The sequence below is a fragment of the Myotis nattereri genome (genome assembly GCF_964212035.1).
Source record: "Myotis nattereri genome assembly, chromosome: 5".
In the NCBI taxonomy this organism is placed as follows: domain Eukaryota; kingdom Metazoa; phylum Chordata; class Mammalia; order Chiroptera; family Vespertilionidae; genus Myotis; species Myotis nattereri.
Window position 1 is genome coordinate 31,858,897 of NC_138080.1, and position 21,657 is coordinate 31,880,553.

Here is a 21,657-nt window from a genome sequence, read left to right on the forward strand (position 1 = left end):
GTATATTTTTTTTAAAAAGGAGTTTGGGCCTATCAGCATCTGCTGGTATACTGGTGCCCCTTGCTGGTATACTGGTGCCCCTTGTGCCCCCTCCTCTCCCCAAAGCCAAACTAAGCCCCCTCATATATTTTGTGTGTGTTTCTTGCTAATCCTCACCCAACGACAGTTTTTCCATTGATTTTTTTAGAGGGAGGGAGGGAGGGAGAAAAACATCAATGTGAGAGAGAAAGCAGGAGCCCTGACCCACGGGGGCAGAGATGGAACCTGCAATCCAGGGGAGTGCCCTTGACCGGGTATCAAACCCTTGATCCTTCCTTGTATAGGCCGACACTCCAATCACTAAGCCACTTGGGCCAGGCCACCAATATTTTCCTTTATATGGGTCCTTGGGGAATCTGACGTAAATTTAATTTTAAAATAAATTAATTTAAAAAGATTCTGATGAAAGTCAAGGATTGTCCCCAACAATATGTACATGGGCACAGTCAATTTTGCAGTTTTAACGAAATTCAAGTGTCATGAACTCAGAAGGCCCAGCCTGGACCCCAAATCTGATGTGTCAGCTTCCAACATCTTTACTTTTTGACTTGTGAATCAGGAGCTTCACACAGACAGTTTGTTCTGGCCAAATAATCTAATGCTGAAAAGTAGAAATAAGGGGCCTGGTACAAGGGAGTTATTTGTAGCTTCAACAACTGTATTTGGTCAACCTTTTTCAACCAAAGCACTTCGCTGCAGCAGCTGTCTTGTTTTTCATTCCTGAATTCCTTTAGGGTGGAGACCAACCTGCTCACCTCTCTCACCCTCTGGTAGGGAATTGGAGGATAGTATCCTTCCAGAAATTTTTTCTGTGCATTTGCAGATATGAATATATAGCCCCCATTTTATTTTATGGAAACAGGACCCCAGCTATGCTTCATTCTTTCTACCCTTGAGATAAGCCTGGTCATGAAATATCAATCTGAATGAAGTCTCCACCCTGTAGAGGAGGAAACAGGCCCAGAATCAAGGTCTGCCTTGAATTGACCACTTTAGGCGACCCCCACCCCCCACCCCCAATTAGGAAAGTTGGCTAATACCTTTATTGCTTTGGGGGGAGGAGGGTGCTCAGGAGCTCTTGGTGGGGCGGGCCCGCATCCTCTTCACCTTCTCGGGCTTCTGACTGCTCAGGCTGGCGCTGGCCCTGCGGATGGCGGCCATGCGCAGTTCCGGGAGGTACTTGTTCTTGCGGATCAAGAGCTGGATACTGCCCGGGCGTTCTTACAAGTAGGAGGTAGCCGGCTTTCGTTGGCCGGATCTCCGCTTCATGACGACCAACACACCTTTGCCGTTGGCTGCCGGCTCCACGCCCACCCTCTTGCAGTAAATCAACCCGTTGTAGCGAACGGAGTTGCGGGCCTACAGATTATTGGGTTCGATGATGTACGTCTGCTTGTTCCTCTTGATCAGGAAGCTGGAGCAGTTCCTCACACCATCCATTGCAGGTGGGCAGACACAGCGGCAGCATCTCTCACTGCGGCAGCTGGAGACCTGAAAAGGTGGGCTTTTTTTGACCCTTGACCTCGTCTGGAGAAAAGTCCCGGGGTGGGGGGGGGCTGGGAGGCACCCAGCTGAGTCCCTGAGCCGTGTCCTAGCCCGCGAAGATTACACCCGCCTCACGGATGTTTTGGGGAGCCGGTTAGCACCCCGAACCTCCAACCACAGGTCCATACCCCTACGAGGTCGTCGCTGCAGCCTCACTTCCCCACGTCCACTTTCCGCCCCGCCCCAAGGGGTGCCTCTGCGGACCAATGATCAAGCAGTATCCACCCTTGGGGCGGAGCCGAGCGCGAACCTATCCCTGCTCGGCCGCCCGCCCGGGTCCAAACGGCCCAATAGACGGCTGGGGCGGGGCGGGGCGGGGAGTGCCGTCTGGGCCAACGGGCGGGCACGTCGGCGTCGCGAGGGGCGGGTCCGCGGCGGCGCGGCAGCTCAGGGCGGGGGCGGGAGGTAAACAAGATGGCGGCGGCGTGTCGGGTGCGGAAGCGGGAGGCGGCCCGGGGCGCTCGCGAGTGAGGCGGGAGTGCAGGCGGCGGCGGGGCCGGGTGGCACCGCGGCCGCCTTGCATGGGCTGGGTCCCCGCGCCGCCCCTCCTGCTCCACGCTTGGGGCGGCCGCGGCGGGGGACGCGCTGCCCGGTCCCCGGCTGCATCGGGAACCCCCGGCCCCGGGGCCTGTGGCCTGCGCCGCTTCGCCTGCTCGGAGTTCTACCGTCCCCCTGCGCTTCGAGGGCCGCGGCGGACAGCGTTCGGGTCGGAGAGCGAGCGCGGGCTGCCGTTTGGGGTGGGGGGCGCCCGCGAGGCCGCTTGTGGGTCCCAGGCCGGTTTGGGGGCGCCCTGGAGGCCGGTTCCCACGGAAGTTGCTTCTTGCGGCGGGAGTGCCCCAGGTGGCTTCCCGACCCCCGATACGCGCCCGGGGCCGGCGGCAGCGGACCGAGCCGGATAGGCACCTGCCACTTCTCGGGACCCTAGGACCACGAGCCCGCCGGAGACGCCCGGCCCCCAGCGAAGCTCATCTGCCCAGCTTTGGGGGCTCCGGGGCCTGCTGGGGCTACGGGCGCGCGCCACGGCCCGCTGGTAATGGACGGCCCGGAGAAGACTTGGCTCGGCCGCGTCCATGTTTGCCGGAGGGTCTAAAGTCCCTGGAGGATGACCTAGCACTTCGCAACCCCACCGGCCTCCCCTGGGCCCCCGAGGACACGCCGGCCCGACCCGGAGCTGCCAGGCCGGGTCGCACTGAAACTTGCGGCGCTGCGCACCGTTGGGTGTCCGGGCCTCGGACCATCGCGCCTCTTGAACTCACGTTTAGTACAATCGTTTCTTTTCGAAGAAGGGTTTTTTCTTTTGGGGTTTTGTTGACTTTTTTTTTCTTTGAGAAGGGAATTTGGGGCGGGGGCGGGGGGGACAAGAAGAAGGACCGCTCACCGGGGCATCCATAAAGGGGATAAGGTACTGCCGGCGGCGCGAGTCGGAGACCTTGGGTCCAGGATGGATGTGGCAGACCCGCAGCAACTGGGCATGTTTACAGAGGGCGAGCTGATGTCGGTGGGAATGGACACGTTCATCCACCGCATCGATTCCACCGAGGTCATCTACCAGCCCCGCCGCAAGCGCGCCAAGCTCATTGGCAAGTACCTGATGGGGGACCTGCTGGGGGAGGGGTCCTACGGCAAAGTGAAGGAGGTGCTCGACTCGGAGACGTTGTGCAGGAGAGCCGTCAAAATCCTCAAGAAGAAGAAGTTGCGGAGGATCCCCAATGGGGAAGCCAACGTGAAGAAGTAAGTGTGGGCTTTCTGACCTGTGCAGCTTTGGATGTCCCCAGGCCCGCCAGTGCCGTCCTCCTTCCTTCCTTCCCTTACTCCCTCCTTCCTTTTCATTCTTTCTCCCCTCCCTCCCTCCCTCCCTCCCTTCCTTCCTTCCTTCCTAACCTGAGGTGACCAGCTGTTCCTGCATCCCCTTGCCAGAGAAAGTGTCGTTGGAAAGGTGCTTAAGTACTTTCAGGAAGTCGGGCTAACTTGTTGTAGCTGGGTTCTGGTGCCTTTGGCTCTTAGGTGCCAGTGTCAGAGTTGTCCTCCGTAGGGGCACGTCCCTCTTTTCCTGGCTCTGCCAGCTGTCCAAAGAACTTAGGTGCCCAGTGGAGCCAGCCAGTGTTTGTTTGGCCCTGAGAGTTTCTGCCCGGAAACGCCTGGGAGGCCATCAGTTTTTCTGCTTAGTGAGCAGCCAGTATGGTACCAGCGCCAGGCGAAATGCGATTTGTTTATCCTGTTGGAGGGGAACCCTGTAGTTGCCAAAAATAATTGTTTGCACCGGCTTATCAGGCAGCAGGGGGTACTTGTCCCTTCCTGCTGGCCTGGATGTCACTAGATATCCCTGACTGCAGGCCCAGTGACCCCCAGAGGGAATTGCTTGTGTCCCGGTGAACTTTTTACATAAATTTCTTCTGCGCAATCTGCCCCCTAGGAATCCTGGATGTGCTCAGGTCTGCTGTCAAAAGTCCCCCAAGGGCGGTGGGGGCTCTGTCTCCTTCCTCTTCTAGTTTCAGGATGGGGGGTGTCCCTCCTTATTGCTGCCGGGGGTGGAACCCTGCCCTACCCACACCCACGCCCCTCCCAGCCTCCAGATTCCCAGAAGAGGTTTATCTAACATGCCAGGCATTAGGACTTACTGTGACCTTGGCCTGTCTGGTCCGCAAGCAGGCTGGCCAGGCCAGTCCTGTCCTGGAAGTGCCACTCACTGGGTGGGCTTTCACCTCCCTCCTTCCCACTGGCAGGAGAGCTGGGCTGTTTTCACTTGCTCTGGAACACCTGGGGGAGTGGAAAGGGGGGTGGAGTAGAGAACTGGGGTTGGACTGACAGGGCTCCTTGTTAGTGCCTGGTATTCTTTGAGCCACTTGCGAGGTGAGTGGGGCAGTGGGCAAGGTAGGTTGTGTTTTGGTGAGGCCTTTTTACAGCCCATCCTTGAAGACACTGGGAGAAGGTGTGGCTGGGCACCTTAGGGCCAGTTGGTCAGTTCTCTGTACCAGTCTCTCATCTGTGAGGTGGGGGTTGTGCAGGAGCCATGGTGTGTCCTTGGGGAGACTCAGGCCCCAAAAGCAGACGCCCTCCTGAGGGTCAAGTGAAGCCTTACTCTCAAGTTAGAAACTCCCACTGGACTGCTGGCCCTAAGTCATGTTTTCTCATTAGAAGCTTGTGGGGACAGTGTGGCCCTCAGGCAGCCGGATTGCTACTACTGCAGGTTGAGGGCAGTGAGTTCCTGCATTTGGAATGCTGCCCTGGAAATGGATCTCCCTCCTGCTCTCCAGTGTTGTCCTTGTCCTCCTGGCTCCTCTTAGGCATCAAATCCCATCTGTCCTGGAACGGGCTCTGGTCTCTTCCCGCCTGGCTGAGCCCTCCGGATGGAATCGGCATTGGTCCATCGACGTGTTCTGGTGCTGGCCACTTGATGTTCTGCTGCTGTGCACCCCAGGCCCCAGCCTCTCGGGAGCAGCAGCCCGAGGTAGGAGGGGTTCCCAGAGTCCCTTCCCAGTGGCTGGGTTCCAGCACCAATTGATCTGTCTGGCTAGTCATCCACCAAGCCCACCCTGCTAGCCATAGGGGGCCTTGGTGTCTGTAGATTAGGGCACTGACTGGTGGTAGCAGGGTTAGCAGGTCCCAGAAGGTCTGCACTCCCCCACCATGATGGAGGGCATGTCAGGGTAGACAGGGGCCCTTCTTTTGCTAAGGTGTAATGTACCTGTGATAAGGCACCCTTTCAGGAGATGCAGTTTCCACACGCCAAGGTTAAGTTAGAGGGCACTCGAGAGCTCCCTCATGCTCCACTAGAGACACAAATGACCAGAACCCAGCTGGAGGACCGCAGGGCGCTGGCATCCTGCTCCTGGTTTCCTGAAGGATCAGCTGAAGTCCCAAGAGCGTATGGAGATATGTGGGCATGTAGTGTAGGGGTTGCATGGAGCTGGTTTCTGAAGTGTCTGTGGGAAGAACTGGAGGGGAAGCAGGCCAGAGTGGCCAGTGGTTGGTGGTCCTCAGCCAGCCTGGCAATTAGCATAAGATGTCAGTAGGAGGCACTGAGCCAGCGCTCAGTTTCATCAACTCAGGCCTGGACCTGCGTGCAGAGGCTCCCCTTTATGAGTTTTGCCTTGGAGTGCTGGGCTGGCTCAGAGCTGTCCTATCCACCTGGTTTTGCAGCTGGGATTAGAAACTGGTTTTGCAGCTGCACCTCCTTCCTTTCTTTTTTCTTTTTTTTAAATATATTTTATTGATTTTTTTACAGAGAGGAAGGGAGAGGGATAGAGAGTTAGAAACATCAATCAGCTGCCTCCTGCACACCCCCTACTGGGGATGTGCCCGTAACCAAGGTACATGCCCTTGACCAGCATCGAACCTGGGACCCTTCAGTCCACAGGCCGACGCTCTATCCACTGAGCTAAACCGGCTAGGGCTGCACCTCCTTTCTTAAGCCTCTGCTCTGCTGTTCCAATTCCACAAGAGGAGATTGGGTGGGCCTACCCCATGCAGGTCCCTGGTCCTGAGGGGACAGTTGTCAGCTCCCTGGCCTGGAGAGCTGGGCTCCCTTGCTGCCAGCTAGCCCACTGCAAGGGAAAAAGGCTCCTTTGTCTGTGAGAGGTTTAATAAACTCGACTGCAGTCACTGCTCTTAGAGGAGTGTCCAGAACCTTCCAGACAAGCCTCAGTTGGATCAAAGCTTTTTTCTGAAAGAACAATGTTTGCCCAAGTGGTGGGACAGATCAGAATGCCCTTCTCTCCTTCATGGGCTTTCTCTAGGAAGGCTGCCGTGGGTCTGTACGTGTCCCCTTGCTTGTTCCTACAAAAAGCAAAGTTCAAAAAAGCATCAAGTAAAAATGAAAAATTTCTTGTAATCTTTTTTTCTTTTTCTTTTTTGTTGTTCTTTTTGTCTTGTAATCTTAATATTGATGTATCTTGCTTCACTTCCTTTTTTATTTGTTTTCTTAGCCAAGCAAATTTTAATAAAAAATAAAATTCCCCTAAGGATCACTTTTAAACAATAAGTTGAATGTACTTGTGTTTCCAATAGGCAGTAGAACTGCACAGATCAAGCCCAAAAGAAGGTGTCGGGGCAGGGGGGGTCACCACTGCTCCCTCTTCTTGGGTATAGATAGTCCCCTACCAGGTGGGCACACTCTGGGGTGCAGGTGATGAGGAGGTCCAGCTAGGCAGGCCCTTATCAGGGCTGCGGGAAACCCCCACTACAACTGCACAGATGACTTGAGAGAATACTCACATGTCATCAGAGTGTGGTCTTTATGTGTGTTTTTTGTTTTGTTTTCATGTTTAGAAACATGAAACAGTTTCACTCCTGCTTAGTACCAAAGTCTTGGCGTGGTCTGCCCTGCAGCCCCAGCCAGTCCACCTTTCTGTCCCACGGTGGGTCTCTGTTCATACTGGCTGAGTCTGGTCCTCCCTGTGCTGTGGACGTTTCTGCTGTGTTGATGAGTTACTTTGTGCCATGTTGCGTGACAAGCTCAAGGGTATGAAGGGCACATCACCAGAAATGGAGTTTCTGGATCAGAAGAAGGGTGGGTGAGTTTGATAAGCGGTGTGCGACTACTTGGCCGCCACAGCTCAGTGTCGCATTACAACTTATCCTCTACTGCAGGGTCCTCAAACTTTTTAAACAGGGGGCCAGTTCACTGTCCCTCAGACCGTTGGAGGGCCGGACTGTAGTTTAAAAAAAAAATTATGAACAAATTCCTATGCACACAGCAGCGGCAAAAACACCCGGCGGGCCGGATGAATGTTTTCGGCGGCCGCATGTGGCCCGCGGGCCGTAGTTTGAGGACCCCTGCTCTATTGAGTATGGTTTCTGACACGTGTCTGCTGTGTGTATTAGGGAAGTGACAGTAAGATGTGCTTGGCCACCCAGGCTGTTTCTTTTCCCTTGGCTGGCCGGCCCCTGTGTGGCCAGATCCTCAGCAGAGTAGTGATGGCTCTGGGAGCAGAAGCTGGTGTCCTTGCTGGGCCTGACAAGGCTGGGACTTCCTTGCAGTGATTGGCAGGTACTTGGGTCTGGATGGTAAATGGTTGTGATTTAGCGCATTGAGGACCAGAGCCTTGGACTTTGTTGGCTTTCATTCCTGTCCCGAGTGGCCTCTACAAGGTCCCAGCACCTGCTGGGATGCCTATCCTCCTCGGTATTGGGAAGGATTCCGCTGTGAGGCCACACTAGCCGGCTGCCAGAGCAACAGCAAGAGGGCACAGCCACCTGCCGAGGCTCACCTGCACCCAACGTCCTGGGGGCCTCCCTGTTTGCCTGGTCTTTCCCTGATTCTGAAATGCAGTGGGAGCATGAGGCATGGGCCAACGTCCATATAGAATTCTGGCTCTTCGCCTGTGAGTATGTGGGGAATCATAGTCGACTTTCCCTTTAACTCACATCCACCTGTGGCTGAACTATCATTTATTTTATTTTACTTTTATTTTTGGTTAATCCTTACCCAAGGATATTTTTTGCATTGATTTTTTTAGCAAGAGTGGGGTGTGGGAGAGAAACAACGTGAGAGAGACACATCAATTGGTTGCCTTCCCGCACATGCCCTGACTGACTGTCCAGGAGGAGGGATCAAACCTGCAACCCAGGAATGTGCCCTTGACTGGGAATTGAACCCGAGACCCTTTGGTGCGTGGGTTGACTCTCTAACCACTGAGAACACTGACAAGAGGCTGTCATTTATTTTTTTTTAACAGCTTTATTGAGAGACAATTTTTGTAGCATAAAACTCACCTAGCTAATGTGTAATTCAGTGTCATTTAGTACTTTCACAGATTGTGAAACATTTACCACTACCTATTTCATCATCCCAAAAGAAACCCTTCCCCATCAGCAGTTACCCACCCCCCACCCCCACCCCTACCCTCCCCCAGCCTCTGGCAACTACTAACCCCCTTTTTGTCTCTGGTTTTGCCTTTTCTGGGCAGTTCACATAAATGGAATTATATACTGTGTGGCCTTTTGTGTCTGGCTTCTCTTACTGAGTTTCGTCTTTTCAAGGTCCATCCATGTTTTAGGGAGTGTCAGCACTTCACTCCTTTTTATGACTGAGTAATTAATATCCCAGTTTGTGGATGTGTCACATTCTGTTTATTTATTTTGATGGGCATTTGAGTTGTTTCCATCTAGTGTCTATTATAAATCCTGTTGCTGTGAACGTCTATGTGCAGGTGTTTGTGTTGAACTGCACTTTTAGTGAATTTCCCCTTATTTTATTCCTTCTCCCACTTTTGAGGGCCCTTTGCCCTGTGTTTAGAAGTGTCAGCATGCCGAAACCGGTTTGGCTCAGTGGATAGAGCGTCGGCTTGCGGACTGAAAGGTCCCAGGTTCGATTCCGGTCAAGGGCATGTACCTGGGTTGCGGGCATATCCCCAGTAGGAGATGTGCAGGAGGCAGCTAATCGATGTTTCTAACTCTCTATCTCTCTCCCTTCCTCTCTGTAAAAAATCAATAAAATATATTTAAAAAAAAAAAAGTGTCAGCAAAAGGACCAGGAGGTGAGGGGATCTTGCTCAGTGTCCCTCTGTCAAAGCCGCCATTAGCCCTCTGCCTGCCCTGCATCCATTTGGAGGGGAGCGAGATGAGGTGGTTCTGAGCAGTGGCTGTGTGTCCTAGCCTTGTCTCCCTTGCCCATTCCGTGTGTTTCTGGTTGAGTGTGGAGGTGGCTCTTCAGTTTCTCCTGTGTTCATCAGTCACTGAACCATCTACTTCGCTTGGGCATTGCCCACGGGCAGGTTTCCAAGGAGCAGAGGCAATCCTTCCTGACCTGGAAGGCACTGCTTCCTCTCCATCACTTCCTACATCCTGGCTGGGCACTTGGACTTTCCTTTTTCTTTAAATATTATTCTCATTTTCTGGCCAGAGAGGCAGCGTGTAGAAGTTGACAATATAGAGACAGTGATAGAAGCTCCTCTGTGCCCTCGCGGTCACTGAGTGATGGTTTCGGTGGCTGCCACCTACATGCTATTTCTTTTGTAGGCAGCTCAAGTCATGCTAATGGCGTGTCTCCAGTTACCTCACCTGAGGCACCATCCACACAAGTGCTCCTGCTGCTGGGGGCACAAGGTTCCCACTTTCCCATCTCTGTGAAACTGACTGTGTCAGTTCTTTCCTGATGTGAGTCATGGGACTTACATGTTTATATGGAGTGCTTTGATCCAGTTACTGGACAAACAAATGAACAAATACTCTCCCACACTCATCCCACCTCACCCCAGTGGGTCAGCCTCATTAAGTTAAGCAAGTGGGCCTCTTTTTTTTAAGAACACACTTCATTGACATCAACAAGAGCACTGAGCTGTCTCACTGCAGAGGACAGGGTGCCATCAGCCAATTTCTGTCAGAATTTGTCCTACTCGTGAGCAGAGGGGGGCACAGTGCAGGAGATGGGCCCCAAGTGGTCTCCAGATGCAGGGCTGCAGATCTGTGGAGCTGATCCTCATCAGTGAGGACTTGGGGTATGCACTCCAGAGCCCCCAATTAGCAGCCAGGGTTCCCACTCCCAATGCAGTCACATACTGTTGTGGGCTATCTGTGCCTCATTTGGAAAGGTGTTTCTGGCCCAGTCGGCGTGGCTCAGTGATTGAGCATTGACCCATGAACCAGGAGGTCACGGTTCGATTCTCAGTCAGGGTACATGCCTGGGTTTGGGGCTCAATCCCCAGTGGAAGCTGGAGGATTGAGCCTGCAGGAGGGGGCGTGCAGGAAGCAGTTGATCATGATTCTCTCTCATCATTGATGTTTCTATCCCTCTTTATCCCTTCCTCTCTCTGAAATCAATAAAAATATATTTGAAAAAAGGAAAAGTGTTTTTGGGCAGTCAGGCACGTGGAGCTCCACTGTCAGCTCCCCTACATGTGCCCAAGGGCCCATGTCCTCTGGATGGACAATGGTGGTTTTTACTTTGGGGCCTCTGTGTGGTGCTGCCATGAGTGTGCCCATGCAGGCTTCTGTGTGCATGTCTGCAGTTCTGGGTACATACCTGGAGCAGAATTGCTATGTCACCCAGTAACTTCAACCTTCTGAGGGGCTACTTACCACTTCCTGACCCCCAGTGCCCCAGCTGTGCAGGCCTCTCCTGCTCAGGCTGTTGGAGACAAGACGCATGGAAGGTCACTTGCAGAGTAGGCAGTACTGTGCACAGGGTCTGTGCCCAGCCCTTGTCACAAGCCAACGGGTGGGGTTGGTGCCAGGTTGGCAGTGGCGCGTTGATGTCCATTCTAGGAGGGCTGGTGGGGTTGTCCTTCTTGCAGGACTTTAGAGTGCTGGGAGAAGAAGGGACTCCTTAGGAGACAGCAAGGGGTGGGCACAGCCTAGCCCAGGGGTGGGCAAACTTTTCGACTCGAGGGCCACAATGGGTTCTTAAACTGGACCGGAGGCCGGAACAAAAGCATGGATGGAGTGTTTGTGTGAACTAATATAAATTCAAAGTAAACATCATTACATAAAAGGGTACGGTCTTTTTTTTTTTTTTAGTTTTATTCATTTCAAATGGGCCGGATCCGGCCCTCGGGCCGTAGTTTGCCCATGGCTGGCCTAGCCTTTCTGTACGACAACCCCATCTCTGGAGATGCTCCATAAGCACAGCTCTGCATACTAGGTGCTCATGCCACCCTTGCTCTGCTCTCCCTTGTGTGTGGTCTCTTGTAAAACAAATTGTTCATCTTCAGTTAAAATGGGTAACAAGTGTCCTGATTGTGCTGTCCCTGTTCAGGCCCCACCCGCTGTCCCTGTGCAGACTGGCTCAGTGGAAGGGGCAGTGGCAGAGCCTCCCCGTTTTCCTGGCACCTCAGAGCTGGTGTGTCCTCTGCATGGCACCCAAGGGCAAGTTCTGCATCCCACCACACAGAGGGTTTGGCTGATGCTCTGTCCTCTCTCCAGGGAAATTCAGCTACTGCGGAGGTTGCGGCACAAAAACGTCATCCAGCTAGTGGACGTGCTTTACAATGAGGAGAAGCAGAAGATATATCCTTCGGGATTGTGGTGGGGGACCTGGGCCATGACACCTGTGTGTCTGTCTTCCCAGTTATTCCGGAACTATCTGGTGTCCTCCTGTCGCTCCATGGCCCAAATGGGAGTACTGGGTCTGGAGAGAAGACACTTCCTGGCCCAGTCTGGGTGACCCCTCATTTAGCAGCCCCGTGGCTGGCACAGCCCCTACCTCTGGCATTTGGGCCTTGCCTTCTGGGGCCAGAGTGTCCTTCTGGAATACACAGTGTCCTTGGCCTTTGCCTTTCGTTGAGGGGCACAGGCTCTCTCCAAAATGTGCGGCCCTGGCTGACTCCAGCTCCCAGAAGCAGGCTCATGAGGGCCCAGGCTCCCTCTGAGGGGTCAGTGTCCTTCCACAAGTGCCCATCACAGACTCACAGGTGCAGTGACAGGGTTCCCAGCATGTGGCTTCTCTCTGTCCATGTCTCAAGACTTCCCTCGGTAGAGACCCAGCTTAGGGGTGGGGAATTTCTGCCTGACCCTGGGCTGTCTGGCCCTGCAGCCTCCCCCCTATACCCCACTCCTGACCTGAGTCTAGAGGACACTTCTAGTCTCCTGTCCCAACTGTCCCTGGTCTCCCACCACCACCTTCTAGGGCCTTCTTCCCAGCTATCCCTGGGGACAGGTTCTGCCTGGGTGGCGTCTGGGCTGGGCCGTGGTTTCCTTAGCACTGCACGTATATGGTCATGGAGTACTGTGTGTGTGGCATGCAAGAGATGCTGGACAGCGTGCCTGAGAAGCGGTTCCCTGTGTGCCAGGCTCATGGGTGAGTGTGCATGGCCAGGCCTATGGCTGCCTCTCTATCCTGCCATATCATCCATAGGCCCTAGACCAGTGGTTCTCAACCTTCCTAATGCCGCAACCTTTAATATAGTTCCTCATGTTGTGGTGACCCCCAATTTCATTGTTACAAATTGAACATAATTAAAGCATAGTGATTAATCACAAAAACAATATGTAATTATATATATGTTTTCTGATGGTCTTAGGCGACCCCTGTGAAAGGGTTGAGAACCGCTGCCCTAGGACTTCAAGGATTCAGTCCTGTGTTCCAACAACTTTTTCTGATTACCAGTGAATTGAAGGCTCAAGTGTGCTTTAAAACTCAGAGTTTGGGTAGTTTGCAGTACCCTGGGCCAGCAGCCCCTCTCTGTGCATGCTCTGCTCCAGTGTGCCTGCTCCCGAGGCTTTGAGACCTCCTGATCCTTAGGAAGCCCCTGACAGCGATCTGTACTGCCACTGGCTGGCTAGCCCCCCTGAAGTAGCATCCCCCTTGCTGCAGGACCAGCTGGCCTGTGGCGTGAGTGGAAGAACAGTGGGGAAAGCCCAGGTCTCTGGCTCCATGGAGGACTTCAGGGGGGTGCTACATGGCTATGTCTATGCCAGAGCAATTGAAGGGAGGGGGTGTTACACATCCCTTGAGCTATGGGGACAGTAGAGAAGGGCTACCTGGCCTGGCTGGAGGGGCTCAGAGATTGCATGTCAACCAATGGACCAGGAAGTCACAGTTTGATTGCGGGTCGGGGCACATGCCTGGGTTGTGGCTCAATCCCCAGTAGGGGACGTGTGGGAGGCAACTAATCAATGATTCTCATTGATGAGAATCAATGATTCTCATCTTTGATGTTTCTATCTCCTTTTCCCTTCCTCTCTGAAGTCAATTAAAAAAAAAAAAAAATATATATATATATATATATATATATATATATATATATAAGCTTAAGCAACCATTACGACCAAACGACTGGAATGACTGGTTGACCAGTCACTATGACATGCACTGACCACCAGGGGGCGGATGCTCAATGCTGGAGCTGCCCCCTGGTGGTCAGTGCGCTTCCACAGCCAACCTCCCGTGGCCGGCCAACTGCTCGCAGTCCCTCCCCCTGGCCAGGCTGCCCCCTTCGGCCCCTCATGCTAAACCATTCATAGACTACCTGCTTTTGGGTCAGGGTTTACTACATAATAGAGCAGCTCCCTCACTGTGATCTATTGAAAGTCAGCCCTTGACACAAGGGTTTGTCCTGCTCCTATAGCCTCTCCCTTCCCCGGGGGCCACCTGCCTGCCACGGTGGCAGCGAGAGAAGGGGGAGGCGGGGAACCTCGCTCTGGCATGGTGCCAACAGTGGCTTCGGCATCTGTTCCTTCCACAGCTGGCCCAGCGACCATCTCCCCCTCTCCCGACCCCACCGGGGCCTTTGGGCCCTGGGCTGGGACTGGGAACCAGGGGTGGATGGCGGCAGATGTGGCCCCTTTCCCAGGGGGGCTGAGAGCTGGCTCCAAGGGAGCTGGTGGCCAACCTCGCGCGGTGTTGTCCCCCCCCCACCCCATGCACAAATTCGTGCACTGGGCCTCTAGTCTATATATAAAAGGAAGGGTTGGCTGATTGAGGGAGGAGCCCTTCTGTGCCCTCCCCAGATGCCTTGGGTAGGAGTGACTGTAGCCCTTGGGGGCCTAGCAGTGGCTCAGCCCTAACTGAGGGCCATGTTTCCCTGAGGGGCCTCCTGAACTGTCATTTCTCTGTTTGCTCACCCTGGTGGCTCCCGAGCTTTTGCCTCCTGTTTTTGGTTTTGCTGGGTGACCCCAGGAGGCCATTGTGTCCTGTAGGTATTTCTGCCAGTTGGTGGATGGCCTGGAGTACCTGCACAGCCAGGGCATTGTGCATAAGGACATCAAGCCGGGCAACCTGCTGCTCACCACCAGTGGCACACTCAAGATCTCTGACCTGGGTGTGGCCGAGGTAGGACCCCAGGACCAGGGTGAGGGCCGGGTGCTCCCCGGGACCACTTCCTGAGGCCGCCTGGCTCTGTCACAGGCCCTGCACCCTTTCGCTGAGGATGACACATGCAGGACGAGCCAGGGTTCCCCAGCATTCCAGCCTCCTGAGATTGCCAATGGCTTGGACACCTTCTCCGGCTTTAAGGTGGACATCTGGTCGGCTGGGGTTACACTGTAAGTGCCTGTGGGCTATGGGCCCCCTTTTTCGCCCACCCTTGCCTTGGCTATGGGCTTCTGGAACCAGCCCCTGTGGGTGGGAATGAGGGCGCGTTCCCTTCAGTTATCAAGGGCCCCGTTTGTCTTTATTCCCACGGTTGACAGCTGACCACGCTCATCTTGTGGGTGCCTTATGTCCTGAGGCCTTATACTGCGAGTTTTCAGACATAGCGAGTTGCAAGTGTTGCTTGGCCAACCGCTATGTGCTCTCCCCCACTCCCACCCCCATTCTGCCCTTTGGTCTGCTGACCTGATGGGGCATGTCCCTGAGCACTTTGGAATAACAGTGCTGATTGGCCTATCAGAGTTCTCTGGGACCCTGTTCACTCTTGAAGTGGCACTCATCAAGAACCTCCCATCCGTCTCTGCCATAGGGCAGCCGCCAGCTGGGCGTTTGTATTTCATTGAGAGAGCATTCATGTGACCCACACTGTAAAGTGTACAATCCAGCCGTTTCCAGTATTTTCAGTGGTGCAGCCACCACCCTTTATTCCAGATCATTCCTGCCCCCCAATGTTGGGCTCTATATGTGGGGGTGGTTTGAGGTTCCTGTGCCAGGCAGGTTTCGGGCCAGAGCTGCAGGGCAAGCCCCAACTGACTGGGCCTCTGTCCTTCCGCTCGGGGGCGAAGATACAACATCACAACAGGCCTGTACCCCTTCGAGGGGGACAACATCTACAAGTTGTTTGAGAACATCGGGAAGGGGGACTACACGATCCCAGGCGACTGCGGCCCTCCACTCTCGGACCTGCTGAAAGGTGAGGCCCTCAGGATGGAGACCAACCATGGGCCCTGGGTGGGGCAGGTCTGTCGAGGGTGGGTAGGAGCACACTTCTCCGTGAAGCATGGAGGGCGTGAGGCATGGAGAATGGCTGTGTCTAGGAAGGTTGACCCCCTGGAAGCTGAGCCTTGTGCTCCACTGCCTGCTCTGACACCAACCCCCAGCCCCCAGCCCCCAAGGAAATAGTGCCTGCTGGGTCACACTGTCCTGCATTTCCCAGTCAGCGCAGCAGGTGGCGCTGTGAGTCCACACAGTGCTGGCAGGTTGAGGACAGGTAGGTGGGAGCCCCAGTTGGCAGCCTGAGGCTGGCGGTTAGTGAGTTTGGATGAGACGGTTTATGAAGATGTTGCACACCCAGCACGTGGCTAGTGTGTAAGATTCATCAGTGCTGTGCCATCTCAGGTTCTTTCTGCCTTTAGTCTTTATGCTCTGGCGTGGGACTGACCTCATACCCTGTCCTCACTGGATGTTCAGTCAATATCTAGACTTTGCATAAGGCACAGCTGGAAAGATCAAGTCATGTTCCCAAGCTGCCTCAAATATACTTCAGTTTCCTAGTAACTGAGTCAAGCTGGTTCTTACATATAAGTCCAGTTAGTACATCGAAGGTGGAATTGGGCTTCCGGTGCTGAGCAGAGGTCTGGCCTGCCACCCCAGGACTTTGAGGGAGATGGCTGGCTCTGGGGATGCAGCGTGGATTATTCTTGGAACAGGGAAGGAGCAAGTCGTTAGGAAGCAGCCCTCCTGTTTCCATTGCCGGCTTAAAAGGGCCCCTGGGTCGAGTTTGGCCTGGCCTTTTCCCTCTCCCTTGCCCTCTGAACACTCCCAAGTACCCATAGGCTCCTGTAGCCCTTTGTGGGATGATTATGGAGTTAGCACCCCACCCTCAGGTGGACCCAGAGCTTGGCCCTCGACCTCCCCCCACAACACAAGGCTTTTCTGTCCCTGGTGGTTTCAGCTCTGCTAAGGGTCAGGTGTTGTGGACTCACCTTCCCTGGATAGGCGTCAGTCAGTTTGGTGTTCTCTCTACATGTACTCGTGTTCCGTGTGCCTGTTGTACCCTTGTTGATACCTGAAATGGCACCGTGTGGGGTGATGACATGGCAGAGGACATCCCTGTCCCCAGATGCCGGCAAGGTAGCTCCATCCCTTATCTTCTCTGTTGGCCGGGGCACGTCGGCTGTGCCTCCCCCTGTGCTGCCCATCAGCTGGGGTAGGTAGGAGGTGTCCCTGTGAGTTCTAGAGCCACCCTGGCCCTGAGTTCAAGTGTCTCAGAATCCCCAGGCATGATGGGAAGGGACATTGCTGGCAGTTGTGCCCAGGTGTGGAGAGCTGGGGCAGGAACAGGGGAAGCAGACACTGGCGGGAGCCTCGCAGCTGGCTACCACCATGACTTCTCCTCTTCCTCCCCACACCACTCAGACTTTCAGTTCTGAGCCTCAGCTTCCAAAATTGCTGTTTCCTGAGTACAAAGTTGCCCTCCCTTAGGTGGTGTTCACAGCTTAACGCTGCACCCCATCACCTCCTCTGCATCTTGTTCAGGAGGCATGACGGTCCTCCCACTGGGAAGGGAGCCAGACGCAGGGAGTGAGGGGTGGGAGCAGCAGAAACCCAAGGCTCTGGTGTCTCCTGCGGCTTGAGGATGATGCTGCCGCTCTGGTGGTGGGCCTGGGGCCAGTGTTGCCCTTTCCCAGTAATTGTCCTGGTGTGGGACCTGCCCCGGAGCATGAGCACCCACGACGTGTTGTCCTTGCTGCCCTCTCAGGGCTCATGGGCTCCTGGCTGGAATTGTGGGTCACCGGATTTGATGGCTTTTGATGGCTGGCTGCTGACGGGGGGCTTCCATTGCTTCCTCATTCCCAAGTGTGTGGACAACAGGTCCAACACCTGTGGACTGGGACCACAGCCTATCCGGCCTGCTCTGGTCTTGTTTTGGAAAGCAGTTTCCCATCCTTGTCTTTCCAGCCACGCTGCTTATGTATTGCGGTTTTCCACAGGCGGCTACATGGGGCCTTGGTGCCGGGATTGCTCTTTGTGTCCTCATAGGACAGGGCCCTGGACTTTCGAGTGCCATGTCCCCGCAGTTACAGGCTCAGCACTACTAGAGAGCACCAGGTGGGCGGGGTAGAGCTGGGCAGGGGCCCATGCTGACTCCCCCGTGGTCCCCTCCTCAGGGATGCTGGAATATGAGCCAGCCAAGAGGTTTTCCATACAACAGATCAGGCAGCACAGGTGAGTGTCCTCAGGTGTCTGGCTGGGCGGGGCCCTCATGGGGATCTGGGTGCTCCAGGCTGTCCTGATGTGCTTGCTTCCATAGCTGGTTCCGGAAGAAGCACCCGCTGGCTGAGGAGCTGGTGCCCATCCCACCAAGCTCGGATTGCAAGGACCGGTGGCGTGGCATGACTGTGGTGCCCTACCTGGAGGACCTTCACGGCTGCGCTGATGATGAGGGGGAGGAGGACCTCTTTGACATCGAGGACGACATCATCTATACTCAGGACTTCACGGTGCCTGGTGAGTCTGGCAGTTGCAGTGGCTCTCAGCCCAACCTGGATGTCCCCCAATGTCCCCAAACCCTCAGGGCAGGTCCATCTACACCAGTGCAGACCCCAAGGGCCTGCTGGGGCTCACAGACAGCCATGGAGGCAGGTGGGGATCCAGAGGGAAGAGGCTGTCCGGGCTCTCTCTGCATCAGTTCCACAGACTGCACCCCGTGCCCTGCCGAGCAATGGGGGCGGCCTCTGACAGCCCTGAGGGTCTAGCGGCCCTCCTGGCCGTGACACCAACCTGACCAGTGGCCTTGCTTCCCCAGGTGGCGAGGAGGCGTCTGAGGCAGGGCTTAGAGAGGAGCGAGGCACCCAGCAGAGCCAGTACACAGACCTTTCTGCAGAGGAAGCTGAGGCCGGGGGCACACAGGAGCTCGAGGAGGAGCTCCATGCTTTAGCATAGCCACCCTGCCTACCTGGGCTGTAGGGGCCAGGCTGTGCGCCCTCCACGAGCCCTCACTGACCCTGTCCGGGTGTCAGGAAGCCTGGGCAGCTGTCCCTATTGCCAGATGTGTCCCCTCACAGCATTCATAGTTCTGTTCTGTTTCGGGGCTGGTTTTGTAGGCCCCATCATAAAGGTTTGCCCAGCGCTTATGTGTGGGTGATGCTTGTCTCCCTCCCTGCCTCGTCAGCTGTGTGGTAGGTTTTTATTGGAGAGAGAACCATTATGCAGCAGTAGCCTGTGAGGTGGACGGGGCCTCAGGAGCTGTGTCCTTGGCAGAGCTGGGCAGGGTCCAGGAGTCCTGCTGTCCTGGGGTCTGTGGCTACAGGGTCAGCTTGGGGCTGGTACCCATGGGGCCCCGAGTCACTGTGGCTTTGGCTTAGCCATTTCCCTGTAGGGACCTTGTCCTGGGAGACCTGGCTACATCCCAGTCCTGGATCTGAGGCCTCCTGGAGCCTCTGTCCCCTTCACAAAACAGGAGCAAGCTGTCCTGCATCTCAGGGACACTGGGGCCCATGACAGGTGACAAGTACCCAGGTGTCACCCTCACCAACAGGCAGCCTATTGTCCTAGCAAGGTTGAGTGAGGATCCGGACAGGTCCCCAGAGCCGGCTCCCAGGTACCCTTTGGGCCAGTGTGAGAGGCCAGAGTGGCCTTTCCCGGTGGGGATCCCCAGCCTGGGAATGTCCTCCATGCCAGAAGTGGAACAGTCCATTTCCGAAGTTGAGCATCCACTTCTCCCTGACTTGCTTGTGGAGACCCCTCCCACTCTGGTCCTAATCGGTTGGTCAACCTCAGAGGCTCTCATCTGTCCCCACCATGGGGGTCCTGCTGTCCACCCTGAGAGCTGGGCCTTGGGTCTGGTCAGTTGCTGCCGGCACAGTGCCTCGAGGGTGAGTGGGGCAGGTCTCAGATGCTGTGCTGATGGCTGAGACCCCCTACGTACTCTGTCTAGTAGGATCCTGTGAGCAGGGATGAGCTCTGACCTGGGCACACACGAGTGGGTGTGGCAAGTTCCTGAAGCCGTGAGTCGGGCCCTGGACACCCTGGGCAGAGAGGGGGCTCTGTGTTGGAGAGGAGATGGGGGCTCCAGGCAGCTGAGGGCAGTTTCCCACCGATGTCGCAGGAGGGCAGGCCTCAGGCAGCAAGCCAGGTTTTGGTGTGCACTGACTGAGCTTCCTGGGCCCCCCTGTGCATGCTCTCCTCTGCCTCAATGAGCACAGGAGTGCAAGTGGGCATGAAGCCCTAGGCCAGTGATGGCCGCCAGGATGCTCTGAGGGTGAGGGTGGGGTAGGTCCCTGGCACTGATCCCTTCATCCCAGTGGCCTGTTCTGGGAGAGACATACCCAGCCTGAGCCCTGCCCCTTCCAAGTCCCACAGGGCAGCCCAGCAAGGTGTGGCCTACAAACAGGTGAGAGGGCTGAGGCCCTCATCTGTACAGGTACCAGCACCTTGGTCCTTCACTGAGGTCCTTCACTGAGTCTTGCCGTGGCCGGCTAGCCAGCTTTCCCTCTACCTGGGTGAGAAGCCCCTGCAGGCAGGACAGTGGGGTAGGGGGACAGGATACAGGGCGTCCCCAGTTGTGGACGGGATGGGGAGGGGTGTGTGTCTTGGGTCCCCATCAGCCCACACTTGCCCTCTCCCTCCTAGGACAAGTCCCAGAAGAGGAGGCCAGTCAGAACGGACAGAGTCGGGGCCTGCCCAAGAACATGTGCATGAATGGCACCGATTCAGTGCAGCTGAGCACCAGATCGAGGGCAGAGCGCCGGGCCAGTGCTGCCTCCAACCCTGCCCGCAAGGCCTGTTCTGCTAGCGGCAAGATCCGTCGGCTGTCAGCCTGCAAGCAGCAGTGAGGGCGGTCGGCCATAGGTGGGCCACAGCAGGGATGGCGGGAGTGGGCGGAAGTGAGCATTGCCCAAACTTAGCCAAATCATCCTCATGGACATTGCTGACCACGGCCAGTTCTGCCCTTCAAAATCCTGTCAGTCTGTGATCACTGCCACCAGGGTCGGGGGCAGAGGTCACTCAAGAGGTGGAGCCCCTGTGTAGGAGGGAAGCTGGGGGTCGGGTGGGGAGCTTGCCCTGCCCCGTGGCCCAGGCTGTTCCTAGGATAGTGGTGCTGGGAGTGGCTGGGGTCTAGCTGAGACTATAATCCTAGTCTCTGCTCCCTCCTCGTATCTCTGGCTGCCCTAGTCCAGGAAGTGGGAATTAGGCCCCGGAGGTGGTAGAGACCCTGTCACCTGCTCAGGATGTGGGCAGTGGTGTATGGGCCTGAGGCAGCAGCTGCCCCTGCCCAGCCACAGGGCCTCTAAGGGCCCTGCTGAACCCCAGTGAGCAATGAGTGACTCAGAGGGTGACCCCTCGAGTCAGCAAAGCTTTTCCTAGCCTCCAGATGTCTGACAGCCCTGTGGGACTGGGCTTCAGTTTTCCTGCCCTACCAGTGTGCCTCGGGGTGGGGATGCCCCTGGGGATGCAGAGCACATTTGCTGACCTGGGATTGATACACCTTCCATCCATCTGCAGCCCGTCTCGGAGAGCCCTGGCCAAGTGCCATGGCCCAGGTCCTCTTCAGTCTTCCCAACGACTGCTGGCTCACCGCTGACCACACAGGAAGGCCACCGCCACACCCTTCGTACTGACTGCCCCTCAGGAAGCTGGTGGGGGGGAGTTCTGAAGGGCTGTTGCTGGGGACAGCAGAGACTGGGGTCTGTTCCCCCTCCCCCATCTTGGGCAGTGGATACAACCTCCTGTTAACTTTGCAATCCTGTGCTAGGCCCCTTTCCTGGCCAAGGGAGGGTGAGGCCAGGCCATGGGCCCTGCACAGACCTCGCCGTGCACTTTACGTTTAGACTACTGGTTCTCACCGACTTTTCTTTACTTTGCTACATGTTAGCACCTCCCATATATAGTAATGTGTTCAAACAAACTGCAGCCCATCAGGGGTGAACGGGCCTGCCCACCGAGACGCATGCCCAGTGCCCGTGGGAGCCAGGTGGCTGCCTTTTGGTTGTTTGGTTGGTTCCTTTTTTTTTTTTTTAAGAAAAAATAAAACAGGTCAATTTGAGCTGTGGTTGTGAGGGGTGTTTGGGAATTGGCGGGCGGCAGGACGTGCCATCAGGTGGGTTATCTGAGTCTGTACCTGGGGCCCTATGGACCCTAGAGTGCATGGGCTGGCTCTGTCTTCAGGTCTTGCTGACAGACTGGGGGCCTGCCTTTGGCCACACTGGCCCTATATGCTCTCCAAAGCCCAGCATACCCTTTGGCTTAGCTCCTGGGCCTGCACAGTGCCGGGGCCAAGTGTGACCCCCAACACCTCTGAACCTAGATTCCCAGAGAAAACC

General features: G+C 55.6%; 1 protein-coding gene across 1 annotated transcript; it reads left to right on the forward strand.

Annotated features, from left to right (window-relative positions):
- Positions 1-1,973: 1,973 nt before the first annotated feature.
- On the forward strand, positions 1,974-21,380 carry STK11 (serine/threonine kinase 11). The gene is made up of 10 exons (XM_081093435.1): positions 1,974-3,315; positions 11,446-11,529; positions 12,230-12,319; positions 14,161-14,293; positions 14,369-14,505; positions 15,178-15,305; positions 17,503-17,560; positions 17,646-17,842; positions 19,967-20,185; positions 20,840-21,380. The coding sequence occupies exons 1-9, from the start codon at positions 3,026-3,028 to the stop codon at positions 20,167-20,169; spliced, it is 1,320 nt and encodes a 439-aa protein (XP_080949561.1). The 5' UTR covers positions 1,974-3,025; the 3' UTR covers positions 20,170-20,185; positions 20,840-21,380.
- Positions 21,381-21,657: the final 277 nt, after the last annotated feature.

Excerpts from the sequence above, each read along its gene's own strand:
- STK11 (XM_081093435.1), top strand. The coding sequence starts at position 3,026 with ATGGATGTGGCAGACCCGCAGCAACTGGGCATGTTTACAGAGGGCGAG. Across the intron at positions 15,306-17,502 it reads ACTCTCGGACCTGCTGAAAG|GGATGCTGGAATATGAGCCA; the intron begins GTGAGGCCCTCA and ends TCCCCTCCTCAG. Across the intron at positions 17,561-17,645 it reads CAACAGATCAGGCAGCACAG|CTGGTTCCGGAAGAAGCACC; the intron begins GTGAGTGTCCTC and ends TTGCTTCCATAG.